The 18,876-nt window shown below is 37.3% G+C and overlaps 2 protein-coding genes across 2 annotated transcripts in view; one reads left to right on the plus strand and one right to left on the minus strand.

Annotated features, from left to right (window-relative positions):
• EPO (erythropoietin) overlaps window positions 1-9,093 on the minus strand; it is a 57,228-nt gene extending 48,135 nt beyond the window's left edge. Inside the window, exon 1 of the mRNA XM_053718373.1 lies at window positions 8,734-9,093. Coding sequence (XP_053574348.1) covers window positions 8,734-8,746 — 13 coding nt within the window. The 5' untranslated portion in view covers window positions 8,747-9,093. The remainder of the gene's footprint in view (window positions 1-8,733) is intronic.
• Window positions 7,407-18,876, plus strand: part of LOC128663841 (chloride channel protein ClC-Kb) — a 437,573-nt gene continuing 426,103 nt past the window's right edge. The window contains exon 1 of the mRNA XM_053718370.1: window positions 7,407-7,552. The gene's annotated coding sequence lies outside the window, so the exon portion shown is untranslated. The remainder of the gene's footprint in view (window positions 7,553-18,876) is intronic.

The following is an 18,876-nucleotide window of genomic DNA, read 5'->3' on the forward strand; positions in this document are numbered from 1 at the left end:
TATGGTTTGGAGACTATATCCCCCTGAAATGCTGCCTTTGCCAAACTGTCACTGATGTTAAGTGTTACGACTTTAATACTACACCACTCTAAATGACGACATCTTCAAATGATTTCAATATAACTTAAAACTATTGATATTTAAAATATTGCTAAGACATAGGGATAAGATTATGGTTGCCTTCCAGGTAACATGCTAAATTATCACTGTTTTAACCTCAACATTACCAGCTCTAGAAATATGCGAGAATGACAGATACATGTGCACAAGGCCTACCAGCATATGCTGAGCAGTTTATGTGCACAAGAAACGTTATAAAAACCTCTTTTAAAGGTTTAAGAATAATAAGCACACTGCAAAAATGATTCCATCCAAAGGTTTAGTCCAATGGTAAGATTCCGAAATTTTAGCAACAGGTTCTGGTGGGATTATGACATTTTAGCAACAGGTTCTCTTATTTCTCTATAACATAAAACATTTACACTTTCTAAATGTTAGGAACAGGTTTTTAAGAACTGGTGAGAATCTGCTGAATCCCACCACTGGGTTAAACTTAGGGTTGATCACAGTCTGCTGTTGATAAATATCTGCATGTTAATAGTTGTAGATGAAGCCCTTTTTAGATGTTGACATGATCACAATCAGTTATTTCCATTGTTTATGGGCAGCACTTTTTCCATGATCAATTTGGTTAAAAATGTCTCTATACTTAACATGTGCCAATTCGGTCTGTCTGATCACAATCCAAATTCCAGATACTTGACACATTTATGGGGCTATTTTTTACTTGATACTTGATAAAACACCAGAGAACACTTTTCCACTTATCACCAAGTATTCTAAAAGATTTATGAATGCAACAATATGGTTTTGTGTGTACAAAAATACACCAACATGACTTCTGCCATATTGGATGGCACTAGGAAAGAACTTCAGCAAACAGATACAAACACTACCTACTCAATCAAATAAAGTGTAAACATTAATAATAAGAACTTTCACACTAACAAAAAAGCCCCTGTTCAAATCCCTTAAACAGAAAAACACCCATATCTCTATGGTTTTGGATCACAACGGGTCACACTTCACCTATTGGCATTACTATACACTATTAAAAGAGGTAACTCAACATACAGACCCAATTAACCTGTGATGTAATCGTTAACCTCTTAAAATGGGCATTTTGTTTTTCATCAATGGCACACATTTTATTTTTGGATTATAAAATAAAGAGATTAAAGGGATAGTCTAGTCAAAATTAAACTTTCATGATTCAGATAGAGCATGCAATTTTAAGCAACTTTCTAATTTACTCCTATTATCATTTTTTCTTTGTTCTCTTGGTATCTTAGGAGCCAGACCATTTTTGGTTCAGCACCTGGGTGTTGCTTGCTGAGTGGTGGCTACCCATGTGCTGAACCAAAAATGGGCCGGCTCCTAAGTTTACAATCTTGCTTTTTTAATAAAGATACCAAGAGAACGAAGCAAAATTGATAATAGGAGTACAATAGAAAGTTGCTTAAAATTGCATGCTCTATTTGAATCATGAACGTTTAATTTTGACAAGACTATTCCTTTAATGAATCACTGGAAAAACATAATGACAACACAGGCTGAAGTCCAAAAAACATTATCTGCTGAAAAATGCTTCCTTGCCCTGAAAAATGCTATAGAATTTTGACTTTCCAGTAAGTGACCAGATAGACATTTATATTTTATTTTTAATGTAAACCCAAGCCAAGATGGTTACACATAAAACCTATATGCAAACAATAATCCCAAAAGTTTATATACTTCTTCCAACTGCTTACAGTTTATTTAAACCTTATAATTATATTGCACATGCACAGTTGCCAAAATTTGAGAAAATTTTTTTCCAGGGACACCCCCTGCTTTGGGACGTGGATTCTTACGCCCTCAAATTCAATATGACATCACATTTATATATTATATATAGATAGTCAGAGGTGTCAATCAGCCTCATCATCATCTCACTGATTCACTCACTGTCATACAGACTAAGCTCTACATTTACCTGCCTCAAACAATGCTTCTCAACTTCACTATAACTTACATAAATTGCCTTTTAAGGAGCCGGCCCATTTTTGGTTCAGCACCTGGGTTGCACTTTCTGATTGGTTTGCTACATTTAACTACTGATCAGCAAGTGCTACCCAGGTGCTGAACAAAAAATGGGCTGGCTCCGAACATTTCATTCCTACTTTTTCAAATAAAGATAGCAAGAGAACAAAGAAAACTTGATAATAGGAGTAAATTATAAAGTTGCTAAAAATTGCATGCTCTATCTGAATCATGAAAGAAAAAATTTGGATTTAGTGTCCCTTTAGGGAGCTGTTGGTTCTCCATATGAAGCAACCTTTGAAGCTCTGCATGTTTCACAAGGATCTGTTGAGTACAGGAGGGCAGTGTGGCCCTGCAAGTACACTTCTCGGCTTTCGGCATCTCCACTTCCCTCACGACAAGCATCTCACCCAGCAAGCTCACTTTCAGTGCCTTAGCTTCTTGCCCAGAAACCCCTGGCGGTGCGGTTTCACATAGAACGGTCCATGCTGGTTGGAGCTAATTCTCCTAGTCATAGGCAGGGCTTTACACTGAGATTTCTAATATACGGAGAGGTAGAAAAAATGTTTACCACAGACTTATAAAAACTTTCTTTTTTTTTAAACAATTTTTGCGCTAAGTAGATTTATTTATTAACAGTGAGAAAATGGTTTTAAAACATTAGTCACTCTTTAAGCCACAGAGCACTCCTCCTGCAGCATTGAAAGGGTTGTGTGCTCGGGTGGCTTTCCGGGACAGTCCGAAAAATTTAATTGGCCGGGACTGGGTCCCAGATTCCGAGACAGTTGAAAAAACTGAGAGACAGTTGGCAGCTATGCACATGTTTTGAATTTATTGCTGTTTTAGTTAAAAAAAAAAAAAAAAAAAAGAGTAAGGGAGTAGACAAATTGCTTGCTAAGGTGCTTCCTAATATTGAGGTGTATTTTTAGAGACAGAAAAACAAAAAAAAAACTGCTGTAATACTACAGTGTCTCTCTCTGACTGAGCACAGAACAATTAAAATAACTTTTTATAAAGGCTATTTTACTGCAATAATATTTGTTTGGTGAACCAAATGTAATATTTGTATTTCAAATGATCATAAATGAACCAAAACCAGATCATAAGTGCTATTTCACTTATTTCTTTTATATGGGTCAAGTCACTAAATTGCTGCAGCAGCCCATGCTGTTATGAACTACATTACTTTAAAGAGACACTAAAGTCAAAATTAAACTTCAATGGATTGGGTAGAGCTTGAAATTTTAAACAACTTTCCAACTTACTTCTGTTATAAATTTTGTTTATTTTTCTGGGTATCCTTTGTTAAAGAATAATCCTTGTTGAGATCAGGAGCGTGCATGTGACTCTAACCATCTGGCAGCAGCGTTTGCAACATTGTTTATAGCAATGTTATACATAGTAGCAAACACTGCTGCCATAGACTCCTAGAGACACATGCACACTCCTGAGCCCCTATCAGCCTACCTAACTGTATTCTTCAACAAAGGATATCAAGAGAACAAAGAAAATTTGATAAGAGAAGTCAATTAGAAAGTAAAAATACAGTATATCCCAGATGAATTTCAAAAAAATCAATGCAATTGATTTTGTTGTAGTTCCCTTTAAAAATGTTTTTTATTTTTATTTTGTTTCACTACCTGATTTATTTCAAGGTTTGTAGAGAATTACAATTCAGGCAGGAATACTAAATTTCAAACAATATTCTTGCTCTGTTATAAGATAATCATTGATCCATTGAAAGGTAAAAATATTCTTCAAGACTCACAGCCCGATTATAAGTGGTGCGCAAAATATCACTTTCGCTAAAGCACAATATTTGCGCTCCACTTTGTAATACCAGCGCACGCTACTGTGCACTGGTATTAAGAGTTAGGTGCAATGCGAACGCAACCTCACATTCACATTGCACGGAAGCATTGCGCTCATGAGAATGCGCTTCCCTAGGCTCTAATGGGAGCCTTGTTCTGATGCCGTTAGAGACAGCACAGAACCTAAGCGCAGCAAAGGGGGTAAATAGCGAAGCGATGGCAGCAACATTAAATATATATGTATATTTATATATATATTTATATGTGTATATACATAAGCATATACATATATACTTACTGGGACAAACACCGTTCCCATAGACCGCAATGTAAAGGCACATTTCAGTGCTGTTTTTTTTCTAACACCCCACTCCCGCCAACTTTATTCCCAAAATACGGCCTAGTGCAGTTATTTTATTAAAAAATAAAAATGCTACAATTTTTTTTTTTATATATAAAATACATTACACTGTATTTTCGGGCACATTTTTAAAATTAACCAGAGATCTGATCTCCAGTTAGTTTTATAAGCGCTAATTGCTACCGAGATCTTACGGTAGCAATAACCACCCACTTAATGGGCAATCAAATGTAATCTATAGCTGCAGTGTTGGAACAAGAACAATATACTGTATATACATAGTACTTTCCAACATGATTGGTACTCAAAAAGTGGAAGTTGGCTGGCGGGGTCAGGAAGTGGAAATGAAGAAAAAAAAAAGCACAGATGTTTAGTGACAATTACTCAGCAAAATCTAGAATTATAACACGTGTCGTCCTTGAAAATGTAATATCAGCTTGTTCAGATCAGCATACCACAGGGTACAGTGTCTGAAAATATATTTCATATGCAAAGGAGACTGTGACAATGAAACTGAAGGAGACAGAAAATGGAAAGATGAAAGTGCAAAACAAAGAAAATACAGTAATACACTGTATAATGATGCTACTTATTTATACTGTAATAATAAACACTCTACACTGGAAAATTATACTTAAAGGGACACTCAAGTCAAAATAAACTTTATGATTCAGATAGTGCAGCAGTTTTAAGACACTTTCCATTTTACTTCCATTATCAAAATTTTCAGTCTTTTTATATGCACACTTTCTGGGGAACAAGATCCTACTGAGCATGGGCACAAACTCACAGGGTATATGTATACTAGCCTGTGATTGGCTGGCTGTCACATGATACAGTGGGCCGGGAAAATGGGAGAAAAAATAAATTGGCCAGAAAAAAAAATAATCTACTGTTAATTTGAAATTCAGAGTAGGTGTTATTGTCTTGTCTTATTATTATGCGCTTGTTAATTTTTCAATTCTATTGCATTAAAGGGATACAAAACCCAATTTTATTATTTCATTATTCAGATAGAGCATGGAATTTTAAGCAACTTTCTAATTTATTCTTATTATCTATTTTTCTTCGTTCTCTTGCTATCTCTATTTGAAAAAGCATGAATGGAAAAAGCCAGCCCATTTTTGGTTCAGTACCTTGGTAGAGCTTGGTTTGCTAAATTTAGTAACCAATCAGCAAGAGCTACCTAGGTGCTTAAATAAAAATGGGCTGGCTCTTAAGCTTACATTCTTGCTTGTTCAAATAAAAATAGCAAGAGAATTAAGAAAAATTAATAATAGGAGTAAATTAGAAAGTTGCTTAAAATTGCATGCTCTATCTGAATCATGAAAGAAAAATTTGGGTTTGAGACTTTTTAATTTACTCCTTTAATCATATTTATAATGTTCTCTTGGTATCTTGTGTTGAAAAGCATTCCTAGGTAGTATCTGGAGAAGCAATGCACTACTGGGAGCTAGCTGGCGATTCCTGGGTACAAGCATATGCCTCTTGTCATTGGCTCATTAAATGTGTTCAGCTTTAGGAATAATACATGCAATGCATACTAGAAATATGATGAACAACCATATACCATATGGGGATGGGGAAAATACCATTGTTTTATGTTCATGTATAATGTGCATGCTATATATAATGCTGAAGACCATATACAGAAACTTGTGTATTACATTCACTAGGTTATCAAACAAAAAAGGTTTTATACAGTCATATTCACATCTAACATTAAAGGGGCGTTGTACTAAAAATGTAAAATATGAAGTAAACTCTGTTTACAATTAAACTAACTTATCAGTATAAGTTGTGTATTTCCTACTAATCCTCACTAATTTAAAAGTACTTAGCAGGAAGTACATATCAGCCAATGAGCAATGAGTGACTCATTCAATAACACTAATAATTTTTAAGGGGTACATACCTTATATAATATCTGTAATAGTTTAAATGAATGTAAACAAAAAAAATGACATGCTTTGCTGCTAATCTTTTATATGAATGATATCCCCTAATTATCCCTTTAATTGCTATATATTCACACAAGCAAATGTCTCTATAGTCCTTGGTTTTCTTCAGCCTGATTCCTCAAAATTAGGTTTATAAATCTATATGCTGTACTCAGACCTCTGTTCCCACAATCAAACAGGCAATTCTTTTAAAAACAAACAACCCCCCCCCACACATTATTTGTAGCTTTGTTATACAGTGTTGCAAAACACTGCTGCCATAAAGTACTAAAGACGCGTGCTCACTCCTGAGCTCTTATGAGCCTACCTAGTTTTACTCTTCAATAAAAGATACCAAGAGAACAAAGCAAATTTGATAACAGAAGAAAATTGGAAAGTTGTTTAAAATTGCATGCTCTATCTGAATCATGCAAGTTTAATTTTGACTTTACTGTCCCTTTAAAATACAACTAGATTTATTTCTGAGTATTGATAAACTAATAATTAACTTCTGGCACTTAAGGAGGATTTGATAAGGAACATGTTGCATTTTATTATGATGCTGAATTTCCAGCACTTAACTACGAGCAGGCTGCACTGAATGATGAGTATATTATAGAGGTAAGGAACAAGCCGGTAACAAAACAAATCTATATATTTAAAATATGCATTCAATATAATCTTGCTGGGCATCTACAAACTAAGCAACCATCTATGCTGGTACAAGTAAAATGATGAGCAGTATTATTATAGTGAAAGGAAGATTTAATCATGCTGCGCTGCACTGATACCGATTTAATAAGTAATAGTGACAAGAATCTATAATATAATAATGAACACTAGGCTATTACACTGATTGCCTATATAATGATAGTATGCTGCATTGTATAATTGTGCTGAACATCTATTCACAGATAATAAATATGTTCCACTGTGTAATAATAAAGATTTTCTTAGTTGATAATGAACATGCCACACTATTTAACTAGCAGTCTATAAAGTGATAATGAACATTTTACTATGTACTGTATAAGGACTATGGTGCACTATAATAATGATAAATACCTATACATTGATAATGAACAAGCTGCAATACTTTTTCAAAACATTTAAAGAGACAAGAAACACAATTTTTTCATGATTCACATACTGTTTTATATTATTACATTTGCTCCATTCTATTTGTATCCTTTGTTGAAGAATAGGCTCAGGAGCAGCAATGCCTGACTGGGAGCTAGCTGAACACATTGGGTGAGCCAATGACAAGAAGCACACGTGCAGTCACCAATCAACAGCTAGGTATGCTTTTAAACAAAGGCTACCAAGAGAGCAAGAGATAGATAATCTATCTGGATTGTGTAAGTATATTTTTACTTTACTGGCCCTTTAATAAGTTCTTGCACATTATAATGATTATGTATACATAAAAATGCAACTGCAGTTCTATAATCAGACTGCACAGGCATTGATTGCTGTAAAAATGCTGCACTAGGGATAATACCTACACACTGATTATGAACAATATAATGTTGCACAATAGATGTGCACTGATAATTAACATGCTGTACTGTAGATTTCTGCACTAATACTGAACGTGGAGCACGTGCTGATGTAAAATATCTGCTGTTGTGGCTCTATAAGGAAATCATGAAACAGCGACACATAAAATGACTATAAGAGAATCCTTTTTTACAGTTTGCACTTATAATGAAAATGTTGCACTCTGACAGTGAATATGGTACACTATAAAATATTCTCATACGTTTACATATGCCCTTTATATAGTGCATACTATTTACATAATGCACATTAATAATAATTATTATTCACTGCAGAATGGGACTGATTATTACGTATTGATATTGAGCAGTGTCGCATATAATGATATAAAGTAAAGACTGATAATAAACATATAACAGGTGACTGTAAAATTGTAAAACAAACATTCAATTGCAGTTTGATTTTTTTATCATTTATCTTGTTAATTAAATAATATCAAGTTACTTTTTATAGTTTGTTTAACCACAAAATTATATTTTAACATACTGCATGTTATAATAATGCTATAACTATATACTATTAACTATGTAACTGCTTTATATGATATGTTATTGATATGCAAATAATGAAAATATTGCACTGCATAAGGACACTCAGTAAACTATCCTGGACTGTATACAATTATATTCTGATGATAGTAATACAATATATATACTTTACTAAATAAGAGAAAAGGTTCATGCAAATACTACAGGGATTAAATGACTTAATTCTGCTACAAACAGGTGCATCTTTAAAATGCTCTTGAAATCTACCTCAGACATTAGCTTTTACGTGCATAATGATTTGAGCTGCACATTTGAAAACAAAACATCAATTTGCATGTTAGATTCATTGGATAATAAGTATGAAGCTGTGCATGCTACCATTTTCATTAGTAAGGTGAACTTGGGATATAAATATATTTGAAGGGCTGCCAAGTCTGCAAGCAAGCAAGCAAACAAAACTATTAATTAGTAGTCTGTAAGAATATACCTACCAGTCACACCCATATCCAAATCTTCAAATATAGGAGAACCGCATTTTCCATCTCATTAGACTGCGGTTTTAAGATAATTCCAGAAAATGTTTAAAAAGGTGCATGGTAGCTTTAAGTTCAAGTAAAAATAGCAATTCCATAAAAAAAAAGTCTTGGTTTTTTTTTTAAATAAAATTGAAATCTCCTTTAGTGATTTAGTAAAGTTTTTGAATGTCTTGGTTTAAAGGGGGCATGAAGCATGCTGGACAGACAGTCATAGTTAATGATTCACCAAGAGACTACAAGTGGGAGAAAAGTTCAGAGCATGCTGTGAATCTGAGTCCAACATGCATTCATTTTTTCTAGGACGTAGGACGGGAAAGAGGGATTTCCTCAGGAAAGAGAAAGGGGCAGAATTAGGCAATCCCTACGGAAGAGACAATGAGTGATGCAGCACGTCAGCAGGATTGGCATTTAACACGGTGGCCTGCTATAAAAAGATTCCCAGGACCATATCCATGCTCAGAATAGACTCACTATGTATATGAGTGTATTAAATATCTATATATTTAGACGTGACTTTGCATTTGAATATTAAGCACACGCGTAAACACATACACGTGTGTGAATAAAATCAAAGGACATTTAACTCATTTTTGCATAGTATATATGAATAATTAAAGGGATATGAAACCCAAAATTTTCTTTTGTGATTCAGACAGCGCTTACAATTTTAAAAAATGTTTACAACTTACTTCTAGAATCAAATTTGCTTTGTTCTCATGGTATTTCTTGTTAAAGAGATACTTAGGTAGGTGTCTGGAGCTCTACATGGCAGGAAATATTGCTGCCATCTAGTGTTCTTGCAACATTCTTGCAAAACTGCTACCATATAGTGCCCCAGACACGTGCACGCTCCTGAGCTTTTTTTCAACAAAAAATACAAAGAGAACAAAGAAAGTTTGATAATAGAAGTAAATTAGAAAGTTGTTTAAATGTAAATACAGTACATTTGCATAATGAACAAATGCATGAAAAAAGACAATGCAATAGCACTTAGTCTGTACTTCAAATTAGTAGTAGTTTTTTCTCTAACAAATTACAAAGTTATGTCTATTTCCACTCCTCCTGTATCATGTGACAGCTATCAGCCAATCACAAGTGCATATACATATATATTCTGTGAATTATTGCACATGCTCAGTAGGATCTGGTGTCTCAAAAAGTGTAACTACAAAAAGACTGTGCATATTTTCTTAATGGAAGTAAATTTGAAAGATCTTTAAAATTGCATGTTCTGATTCATGAAAGTTTAATTTTGATTTGAGTGTCTCTTTATTCACAAAATAAAAATTTGGGTTTTCGTTTCCCTTTAAGCACTGCATCGCAAAATAACTGCATACAAATAACATTGAGAAGCCTATTGATAATAGACATGTAAAAGCATATTTATACAATATTCACATTTAATAAAGTGTTATACTGTGCATTTACTGTAACTATTTCACATTCCTATGTTCTTCACATAGGGGAATATGTTCTAAGTATTAATAAATAGATATTAATATATATATATATATATATATATATATATATATATATATATATATATATATATATATATATATGTATATATCTTACCTATATATAATCATCTATATACAGTATATAGGTATAGATATATAGTGTACAAAAATACCATCAGATATATGTAGACATATTTATTTATGTTTGCGCATATTCTGTATGCGCAGAACATTGTATTGTGAAATATTCATCTTTTCATGTTGGGTTAGTGCAATTGAGAATATGCAATCGCGTTTGCACGAGAGAGCGGTGTTAGTTTTTTTTCCATTTTTTTTCTCCATTGACATCTATGGGGGAATACATGAACGCGCACATGATATTCTAACTTTTGATTTTTGCACTCGTCGGGTTACCGCTAGAGTGAAAAAATTTACTTTCAACTCATAATACGACCGCAACCTGATGAACGCAAAAATCTTATTTCTAGGGTAATTAACGCTCAAGCGGGAGCGTTATTTTGCTCCCCACTCGTAGTCTAGCCCTAAGATGGGAAAAAGAGCACAAACACAGGACAGAGGAAGATTGGGGAAAAAGTTTTATGGACAGACGAATCTAAGTTGGAGGTGTTCAGATCACAAAGAAGAACATTCGTCAGACGCAGACTAAATGAAAAGATGCAGGAGGAGTGCTTATGCCATATGTCAAGCATGGTGGCTACAATGTGATGTCTGGGGTGCTCTGGTGGTGGTAAAGAGGGAGATTCCCTATTTAGGGAATAAGCAGTCAGGATACATGGGGTGAAATCTCTTAAGATTACCTCAACAAATTGACAAATGCATGGTTGTAATTGTTGCACATGGTAGATTATTTGATGAAGGCAACATTTGAAGGGCACAATTATTATTTCAATTAAATTTCATAGTTTCTAACCTTGTCAATGACTATATTTTCTATTCAAACTCATTTCATGTATGTTTTCATGGAAAACAAGGAAATGTCTAAGTGACCCTAAAACTTTTAAACGCCAGTGTGTATGTGTGTGTGTGTGTATATATATATATAGGTAATAGAAGACAGTACTCGCTGGGCTTAAGGATTAGCAATAGTAGCTTTTATTTACGTGACGTTTCGGGGACCCTCCCCCAGTGAACAGAAATTGCGCCAAAAAACGGTTGTCAAGACAACCATTCAATGTTTACGCCAAAATACATACACACAAAGATACAAGTTAATCAGTATCAGATACACTGTACCCAATCTCACCCAGAACATCCAGATCAATCTAAGTGAACATATAACATTAAAAAATATATAAAACAGCAGACAGTACAAAGTACAAGACAAAGTCAGGGAAATAACTTGCTGCAAGCACAGAGAAAAATAACATAGCAATGATATAAATAATGATATAAATATATAAATATACATGCCAACTTGCAACATGACCAGAGGAATAACAGTGCAGAAAATAGGAAATACCGCATAATGTGCACATAATCAATATGAGTAAGATCAGCTAAACATGTAGGATCAGATAAACATGCAGGATCAGATAAACATGCAGGATCAGATAAACATGCATATGATGCTCGTGGCCCTGAGGACAATGAAAGAATGTTTTCTGTTGTTGCTGACTATTATCATTAGCTGTTTTCCAGGCTGGGTACCTATGTATACCTACTTTTTAGTGGTAAGCTTACAGCAGTGTCTCTCAACATGTGCTCCTACTATACTACTTATATATATATATATATATACATCTATTATGACATTGAGCCACGTTGAAGCCTTGTGGGACATATCATCCCATACCCCTGTGACTGATTCCCCTAGTCCTATTTTGGGCCTCGTTCATTGTAGCGTTTATCCTGTTGTATATACTTATTATTTAGCACAGTATGCATACTACAGTTTGTATAGTACACTCTACATCCTTTTTTTGATGCCCCTGTTGCCTTTAGCACTGTGCTTGACTGGCATGATGGCTCTCATATACTCTTTCTGAGACTGGCTTGGTTGGACACTCTGCGCACAGCTTATACACTGTGTGCATACATCACCTCTTGACTGTCTACTTATTATTCCCATACATCTGCTGGCTATACCTTATGTATATGGCTGCTTTTACACTGACCTCTGGACACTTGGTACAGACGGACTTGTCCCTACCTTGACCATTTTTCCCATTACCATTTATTACAATTGTATATTTATCCCAGTGGTTGTAGTCTGTTGTACTGACACTGCTCCTTTAGGAGGTTTATGGTTGCGCATTACATACTTTCCCCCTATTGAAACACACATAGAGGCGCGCCCCCCTGACTAGTGATGTCGCAAGCCTAAAAATTTCGGTTCATGAACGGCGGACTCAAACTTCCGCTACTGTTCGCGAACCGGACGAACCGCCATTGACTTCAATAGGCAGGCGAACTTTAAAACCCACAGGGACTCTTTCTGGCCACAATAGTGATGGAAAAGTTGTTTCAAGGGGACTAACACCTGGACTGTGGCATGCCGGAGGGGGATCCATGGCAAAACTCCAACGGAAAATTACATAGTTGATGCAGAGTCTTGTTTTAAGCCATAAAGGGCCTAAATCACCTAACATTCCTAAATTGTTTGGAATAACGTGCTTTTAAACATCAGGTATGATGTTGTATCGATCAGGTAGTGTAAGGGTTACGTCCGCTTCACAGTGACAGACCAAACTCCCCGTGTAACGCACCGCAAACAACCGCAAACAGTCCATTTGCACAACCACGAGATAGATAGATTTGATAGATAGATAGATAGATAGATAGATAGATAGATACATAGATCAATAGATGCAATATACATATGATAGATACAAATTACATAGATCAATAGATGCAATATACATTTGATACATACGAATTACATAGATCAATAGATGCAATATACATTTGATAGATACGAATTACATAGATCAATAGATGCAATATATATTTGATAGATACTATTGATAGTTAGATAGATTCGATAGATAAATAGATAGATTTGATAGATATATCATTTCCCTGACAGAGAATTACAATAAGATGTGCAGCCTGGGACCCATGGTAAGGTTCCCAGAGGCAGTTGCGCCGCCAGGGGACGTGTATATGGCATGGATTTTCGGAACCGGGAGATGGAAAAAGATGCTTGGTCGGTCCTCCTGCTTCAAATTTGGGGCACTGCGCGTGCAATCTATTGTGCCACCAGATATGAGTGGTGTGTTAAGTAGTACTATTCTTAGCAGTTTAATACTTGTTACTCCCCCTATCGGGGGAGGTGTATATGGCATGGATTTTAGGAACCGAGAGATGGAAAAAGATGCTTGGTCGGTCCTCCTACTTCAAATTTGTCCGAAACACAAGTGGCTGTCACAAAACAGTCCGGCCACGAGATAGATAGATTTGATAGATAGATACATAGATTACATAGATCAATAGATGCAATATACATTGGATAGATACAAATTACATAGATCAATAGATGCAATATACATTTGATAGATACGAATTACATAGATCAATAGATGCAATATACATATGATAGATACGAATTACATAGATCAATAGATGCAATATACATTTGATAGATATGAATTACATAGATCAAAAGATGCAATATACATTTTGATAGATACGAATTACATAGATCAATAGATGCAATGCAATATACATTTGATAGATACGAATTACATAGATCAATAGATGCAATATATATTTGATAGATACGATTGATAGTTAGATAGATTCGATAGATAAATAGATAGATTTGATAGATATATAATTTCCCTGACAGATAATTACAATAAGACATGCGGTCTAGGACCCATGGTAAGGTTCCCAGAGGCAGTTGCGCGGCCAGGGGACGTGTATATGGCATGGATTTTCGGAACCGGGAGATGGAAAAAGATGCTTGGTCGGTCCTCCTGCTTCAAATTTGGGGCACTGCGTGTGCAATCTATTGTGCCACCAGATATGAGTGGTGTGTTAAGTAGTACTATTCTTAGCAGTTTAATATCTGTTACTCCCCTTATCGGGGGAGGTGTATATGGCATGGATTTTAGGAAACGGGAGATGGAAAAAGATGCTTGGTCGGTCCTCCTACTTCAAATTTGGCCGAAACACAAGTGGCTGTCACAAAACAGACCGGCCACGAGATAGATAGATTTGATAGATAGAAGTAGGCACAGCATATGCTGTGAGTCTGACACACAGGCTGGCACTAGTGGCGGTCTGGCCTGGCAACTAAAATTAAATAACACTAGCAGACTGATGTAAAAGTTTTTTTAAAAAAAAAGTTACACTAATATTACAACAGATTTGAGTGGTGGCACTGAGGAAGTAGGCACAGTATATGCTGTGAGCCTGACACACAGGCTGGCACTAGTGGCAGGCTGGCCTGGCAACTAAAATTAAATAACACTAGCAGACTGATGTAAAAGTTTTTTTAAAAAATTTACACTAATGTTACAACAGATATGAGTGGTGGCACTGAGGATGGAAGTAGGCACAGTATATGCTGTGAGCCTGACACACAGGCTGGCACTAGTGGCAGGCTGGCCTGGCAACTAAAATTAAATAACACTAGCAGACTGATGTAAAAGTTTTTTTTAAAAAAAGTTACACTAATGTTACAACAGATATGAGTGGTGGCACTGAGGAAGTAGGCACAGTATATGCTGTGAGCCTGACACACAGGCTGGCACTAGTGGCAGGCTGGCCTGGCAACTAAAATTAAATAACACTAGCAGACTGATGTAAAAGTTTTTTTAAAAAAAAATTACACTAGAGGACCTCCGGTGGGCTGGCCTAAGAGTTAGTAGCAAAAGCAAAGCGCTCTGTGCTTTGACAACCCTAATGTAGGCTATATACAGCCTGGAATCTACAATCTGTAACTAGCACAGGAGCATTAAGTCGACCTAATATCCAGCGATCTTTCCTTGGCAGATTCTGCTGCCTGGAGTGGGGGATTTTCCTTTTATCAGACCTCCATAGAGATCGGGTGAGCACGACACCGCTCCACAACCGGAAGGCCGCAAAGAGTACTGGCCTCAGGAGAGCGCAACCGGGGCAGAAGTAAAGGATCTCCCCAGCCCTGAGAGGAGCAGACTGGTACCCTGTGGCCACGAACAGACGGATCGCCAGCAAAGGAAGGTAAAGAACACCTGGTAGGAGGAAGGTAATCTGGCGGCACACAGACACGGGAGATTCCCGTTACCTACCCCAGGACCCCGAACTCCCCTCTTGGCTCTTCCCAGTGTGGCATGGTGAGGTGTCTCTGAAGAGATCGTAGAGGACAAAGAATACCCTGGGCCCTGCATTTGCCACGCACGCAGAGAAATCTCCTTTGGCGCGAAAATCGGCGCCATCTTTAGTAACGGCCGAGCAGGGACAAGGAGACAAGTGCGGAGGGTAAGAACTGACTGAGAGAAACAGTGCTGGGTGCCGGGGGACGGGGGGAGTGGGACACTCAGGCTCACACATTGTTATCAGACCAACGGGTCCCCTTAAAGACGCTCTCCATTTTCCCCTCATGCCCCTGCATAACGGCAGTGAGAGTGGAACGCTACCTGGGGTTTAAGCCTTAACTGCCTTTATACTTTATACACCCGGGACAATCCATGTAATATTGGCCACTACTATACAGCCCTACTTTGATACGAGCCCCAAAGGTTGCTGCGCCCCCCTGGTGGGGCCCCTGGGATAAAAAACCACATAATAAGTCACAGCATATCACGTGTCAGTTAGTTTTTTCCATCTCTTTTGAACTCAGGACTGACCTTGCTTAAATCTCTCAGAGTCCTGCGGCACATTGGGCTGTACCGTGTTACAGCAAACACACAGGGACATTGGGATCTACCAAAGCTACTGACTTTTAACCGGATCAGCTAGTGGCATATCTCACAGGCACAGAGCCACTCATACCTAGGGCCAGGAAGCCCATGCAGCAATACCTTAACCACTAAGACAGCCTTACCTACTTAGAGCAGCTGCTTTGAATTATCTGGTGTACTGTGATAAGGATACATAGTGGTTGAACTTTGGCTCTATTAAAGTACACCTAATTTGGTGTGAGAAAACTGTATGAATGAGGCAGGAGTGAATGGCTATATTTGAGGAGAATACTTGTATGTGGCACCCTGAGCACAGGCTATAACCTGCATCCAGAGAGTGCGTGACAGTTGAAAGTTATTCTTTGTAATCTGTTTATTTTTCATCAGGCTGAAACTGTGTTTGTTCCATGCTGTAAGGTGATATTGCATTTTTCCACTAGAATCTCTCTCATGGCCAGCAATCCTTAGATTGCTGAACTCAGCAAACGCATTTTCCTGCAACAAGTTTACTGTATGGTATAGTTGGGTTTGTATTATCTATACTGTGTTTGGATTCACTGTGTTATTCTATCTTCACTTGTGTAACATCCACCTGTTTTTTTTTTGTTTTGTTTTTTAACTGCTTTATGGGTACATCGAGAGATTCTTAACTAATCATGCAATGTCAAGCCGCAATAAAAACAGTGAGCGAAGAAACAGGGCAGGCACTGAACAGGCCTCTCAAAGTTCCAATGTAGACCCCTTTCAGGAAACCAGTCAGATAGATGCTCACCCTATTGTAAAACAGATATTGATGCTGTTTATGCCTAAAATTGATAATTTACAAAGAGGGGTTGACACGCTCACTGACGATGTCAAGCAATTCTCAACCAGAGTAGCTGAAGCTGAGGGTAGAATCTCTGACGTGGAAGATAGCAATGTAGCTAATGTCAACAAAATTAGGAATCTCGAAAGGCAAGCTCTAACTTTACAACTAAAAGTAGACGATCTGGAAATCAGATCGCAACGCAATAATGTGCGTCTCTTGGGCCTGCCCGAAACGGTTAAACCAGGTGACATACTGCAATTTGTAGAAAAAACACTGCCTTCTTTACTAAACATCCCGCTTAGAGATCTAGATGGAGGAGTGGAGAGAGCGCATAGGGTAGGATTAGAAAAGCTAGGCACAGATAGATCGCAGCCCCGCCCTATTATGATCAAATTTCTGCATTTTCAGACAAAAACAGCCATCATGAGAGCATATAGAAAGCTAGAACATCTGACTTTTGAGAATGCACGCCTGCTACTATTTCAAGACTTCTCTGCGGATCTCACGCGCAGGCGTAGGGAATTCTCGCCCATTTGCTCTAGATTGCCCAGGGAGGGTAGACAAGCCTATCTTTTATACCCTTCTAGGTTTAAAATCAGAGGTCCAAGATTTTTCGACACTCCCCTAGAAGCCCAGGAATTTGTGGAGAAGGGGGATTCCCCTGTGCATAGCCCGGTCAGAGAGCAAGATGAGGGGGAACTAGGCTGAAGGGAATAACTAGATGTGTGCCTATCACACAACATTCTGGTCAGGTAACTAAATTTACTCTTCATGATGGCTCAGAGCCTATCTAACACGAAACGACCCAAGATATCATGCGCAAGTTATGTTTTGAGGTTAGTTGTCCTTGCTGGGACGTTTTTATTGGGGGGAAAAGACAGTGCCACGCAACTCAGCTGAAAGATACGGATGAGACTTATGAGTCAAATGGTTATGTTAGATCATTAACTGATTTTCAGGGAACAGGCCCTAAGGGGCCATATCCCTTTTCTGGGAAATCTACAGTTGTTGTTTTTTTTTGTCTGTTTGTTTATAGGCTATTAGAAGTTTAGAATTTTGTTAATTCTGTCTATGTTGTTCTACTCACATGTTCATCTCATAATAATATGGGTCAAAAGCCTAGATTCTCTTGTTTACTATGTAGAACAAATGTTGATATTATATTATTATGCAAGCTCGAGACCTTAAGAGATCAAGTTCTCCATACGAGAGGCTCGTGAAAGTGTTCTTAAAATGTCTGAGGGGTTTGAGGTTTTTTAATGTGCATAAACTGCAAAGCCAAATAGGTACATTGAATGCTGGGATAACAAACCATTTTTTCTCTTCCATTGAGCAGCTCTTGGAAAAAGTGAAGCTGGCTACTCACTGGGGCCTGGCGGTGGCTCATTGCATGGGGAGGCTGAACCGGAAGCCTGTACGATGCGGTGAGAGGGTTTTCTTTTTTTTTTCCTTTTTTCCCTCTTCTGTCCCTCCTCTTTCTCCTCCCCCTTCCAACTCCTTGATTGCCTTCTTGTATGTATTGTCAGCCTACACTCATACTCACACCATGATTATGGGATCTAGTTGGATAATTGACATTTAATCTCTACTCATGGAACGTTGGAGGTATTCACTCCCCAATAAAGAGGAAAACAATTCTTACTCACCTTAGAAAAAAGAAAGCAGAGATTGAGTTCCTTCAGGAGACGCATCTCCTAGATTTAGAACATGAGAAACTGAAGTCGGACTGGGTGGGGAGGGTTGAATACGCCTCATATAGCTCGGCCAGTAGGGGAGTGGCAATACTCTTGGGGAAGAGGCTGGAATACGAAATTAGGGAGGTACTCAAGGACCCAGAGGGTAGATATATACTTGTACAAATTTGTCTTGCAGGGAAAGTCTACACTTTGTGCAATATCTATGCCCCTAACCAAAGGGATAGAGCATTCTGGAACACCATGGTGGCAGTCATTACCCCCTATCTAGGTACACACATAATTCTGGG

The sequence above is a fragment of the Bombina bombina genome, chromosome 6, assembly GCF_027579735.1.
Source record: "Bombina bombina isolate aBomBom1 chromosome 6, aBomBom1.pri, whole genome shotgun sequence".
Classification (NCBI taxonomy): Eukaryota; Metazoa; Chordata; class Amphibia; order Anura; family Bombinatoridae; genus Bombina; species Bombina bombina.